The 3003-nt window shown below is 37.5% G+C and overlaps 1 protein-coding gene across 1 annotated transcript; it reads right to left on the reverse strand.

The window, feature by feature from the left end:
• Positions 1-2226, reverse strand: LOC108372501 (Suppressor of ER stress-induced death). Its single transcript, XM_017628211.1, has 3 exons — positions 1584-2226; positions 1189-1497; positions 1-1101 (listed from the first exon to the last, which is right to left on the reverse strand). Exons 1-3 carry the CDS (start codon positions 1778-1780, stop codon positions 840-842), a joined length of 768 nt encoding a protein of 255 aa, XP_017483700.1. The 5' UTR covers positions 1781-2226; the 3' UTR covers positions 1-839.
• Positions 2227-3003: the final 777 nt, after the last annotated feature.

Genomic DNA, 3003 nt, shown 5'->3' on the forward strand with positions numbered 1-3003 from the left:
TTAGCTCAAGCAACGACGGTTGTGAACAGTTGGTGAATACCCATATTGCATTTTAATATAGTGAAGTTTTTAATTTATATTAAGTACACACTTTACACACTCACATTAAGTTAAAATAAAAATATACCTATGATATAATAATTATAATTTTGCTTAGCACTATTCATAAAAGATAATGTGTACGTATGTATGTATATATATAAATATGTATGTATGTATGTTAGCAAACTAATGTAATTTTAATAACATTTGATAAGATTAACACACGATATAGAGAACAAAGGTGGGTACTTTGGTTTCGGCAATTCTCAAATAAAAGTAAACAACACTTTAGATGCACTAAAAACACAATTTTTTAGCATCTTCTTCTTCTTTATTTAATCTTTTACAATTTAACAAAATTAATACACGTTTCTTATCGAAAGGTTCAACGTTAAGAAAATTTATTGTTGTGATTGACTGGAACATTTTTGCCACCAGAACAACAACCGTTTTAACAAAGCAATGCTAGTTTGGCTGTGCGTTAAATATAACGGTTAGTTGAATTTGATTCGCACACACAAATATCTGGGTTCTCTCTTGTCAAGTAATACAACAATATTAATACAAAATAAGTGTGAATGATTTTTTAATAAGAAATTTTGTTTTGATTCGATTTAGTTTACTAACACACATACTGTAATTTTATAAAAATTACTTAGAATACTTAAAAATGTTTACATTGGCTTCGCAACACAGAATTAAATTACACTTTTCACGTGGAAATGTAAAATATTTACCATTATTTTACAACAATAAGAACACACAAAATTTTATTTAAAAACAAATTTGATTATCAATTAGTGAGCTACTTTCGGTGTACCATCCCTTCGTTGCCTTGCTGACGCCTCGAGCTTTAACCATGCGATGATATCCTGGTAGTTGCGGGACATCCAATCGACATTGATACGCACCTGTTCGAGAATTTGTTGAATGGACCGGCCATTATCTTTAACATCCGTTTTAATAAAAGACTCCAATTCAGTGAGGAAAAATTTCGAATTCATGCGTTTTGTGGCAAATTTCAAAATCATATTCAGATTGGACATGGTGGAACCCAAGCTATGTTAAGTAAAGAGATACAGTTATAAAATTTAAAATTAAAAAAATAACAATCGGGATTTTTTTTTATTTACCATTATTACTTACTATGTCTTGATCTCCTCCCAGTTATTACGCATGAAATCAAAGGCGATCTGCTGGCCCACCACATTGCCCGACACTGCCGCAAATACCCTATATACGTCTTGTTTGCGAATGTCTTCACCACTGATTGAGCGTCGCAAGTAGCGCGCCAATATCCACGGTTCAAGGGAGTAGCCGAGTGCGCTGAGTAGTAGTTCTTTTTCGGTTGAGACTGTAGTACTGCGATAGCGTTGGAAAGCGAATTCCCATTCGTACTCGCTGCCATATTGAATTGCTGTGCAATAAACAATGCCACGCAAATTCGGTGGAATTCTGAAGTCAAAGCGAAACGTAAGTACATATGCAAGTGTGTAGTATAAAATGAAAAAGAAAAAATAATAATTTTATTTCTTGCTTACGGATTATTGTTGTCCGGATTGGCCACCTCCATCCAATTGTGAAAGTGACGTGCGCTCTCCAATACGCAATGACGATGGCCGAGATGGCAAGCCATGGACAATATTTCGACACGTTTAATCAATTTCAACATATCCTCCCCTCCGTCGGCATCCTCTGTGAAATTATTCGGCGAAATGTCTTTGTAAACGTTCTCCATCAGATCCAGAAGGTAGTTCTAAAGGGTTAAGTACACGTTACATATATACATACATATAGGTTGATTCAAGAGTGATACAGATCTTTGACAGCAATTATTTGTAACATGTTAATGTTTTTTCTTAATTATACCTTTTTCAGACAATTGGTACTACGGACCTTGGCAAACTTAGTTATGGAGCGGTACTCAGTTGAACAACGCGTAAAAGTGATACACACGTTTTATAAAAATGGTCGTTTTCGATGGACATAACCGGCCCTCTGAGTCAACAATCAGCAAAACTGCCTCATTTGAGTTAATGAAAATCCACACGCCATTCAAGAAAAAACAATGCACCCACAACGAGTCACTGTTTCGGGTAGTTTTTCAGTTGGCGAAGTCAACGGACCGTACGACTTGCCGGGACCGTTGTTACGGCGAACGTTATCGTGACATGATAACAAACTAAATGGTCTGCAATAGAAGACATGCAAAGCATGAAGCAATGGCTTTATTGCGAACGAATTTCTCAGGGCGAACACAATAAGGTAAAATGGTCGCTGAGATCTTGCGATGTGACACCAATGAAATTCTTTCTCTGGAGCTCTAGTCTATGCCAATAAGCCCGAGATGGTGCGAAAGGTGAAGAACGAAATCACACGCGCTATAAATGACATACATCCTGAACTATGCCAAAAATTCATCGAAAAATTTGATATGCGCTTCATTTTTTACCAGATAAGTCTTGGTAGGCATTTGACGGATATTGTGTTTTATAGTTAAGGCTCCGCCAGATAAAAATTCGTTTCTGCATCACAGGGATCTTTTGACTGACATCCAAGTCAACTCTGTGATTTTGAATAGAAGACGCCACATTGGCAACGCATGCGTTGCCGCAACTGATAAAAATTTGCTGCCCAAAAATGTATGGAACGAATTCAAACTAGAGGTTTACGCCGATAGATATTGCGGCGGCGGCGTCGTCAATGTTAGAAATAATCGGCGGCGGCGGCGACGCCGGCGCCTCAAATAGCGCCGGCGCATCTGGCCATTAGCCACATACCAAAGAGCATAGAAAACCATGAAGCTGCTAAACTTATCCTATCATTTTGTGAGCGTCAGCCATTCACCACTCTTATTCAAGTNCCGCAACTGATAAAAATTTGCTGCCCAAAAATGTATGGAACGAATTCAAACTAGAGGTTTACGCCGATAGATATTGCGGCGGCGGCGTCGTCAATGTT

This window comes from Rhagoletis zephyria, unplaced genomic scaffold (genome assembly GCF_001687245.7).
Source record: "Rhagoletis zephyria isolate East Lansing unplaced genomic scaffold, Rhagoletis_zephyria_1.1 Rzeph_scaffold_05814, whole genome shotgun sequence".
NCBI classification, from domain to species: Eukaryota; Metazoa; Arthropoda; class Insecta; order Diptera; family Tephritidae; genus Rhagoletis; species Rhagoletis zephyria.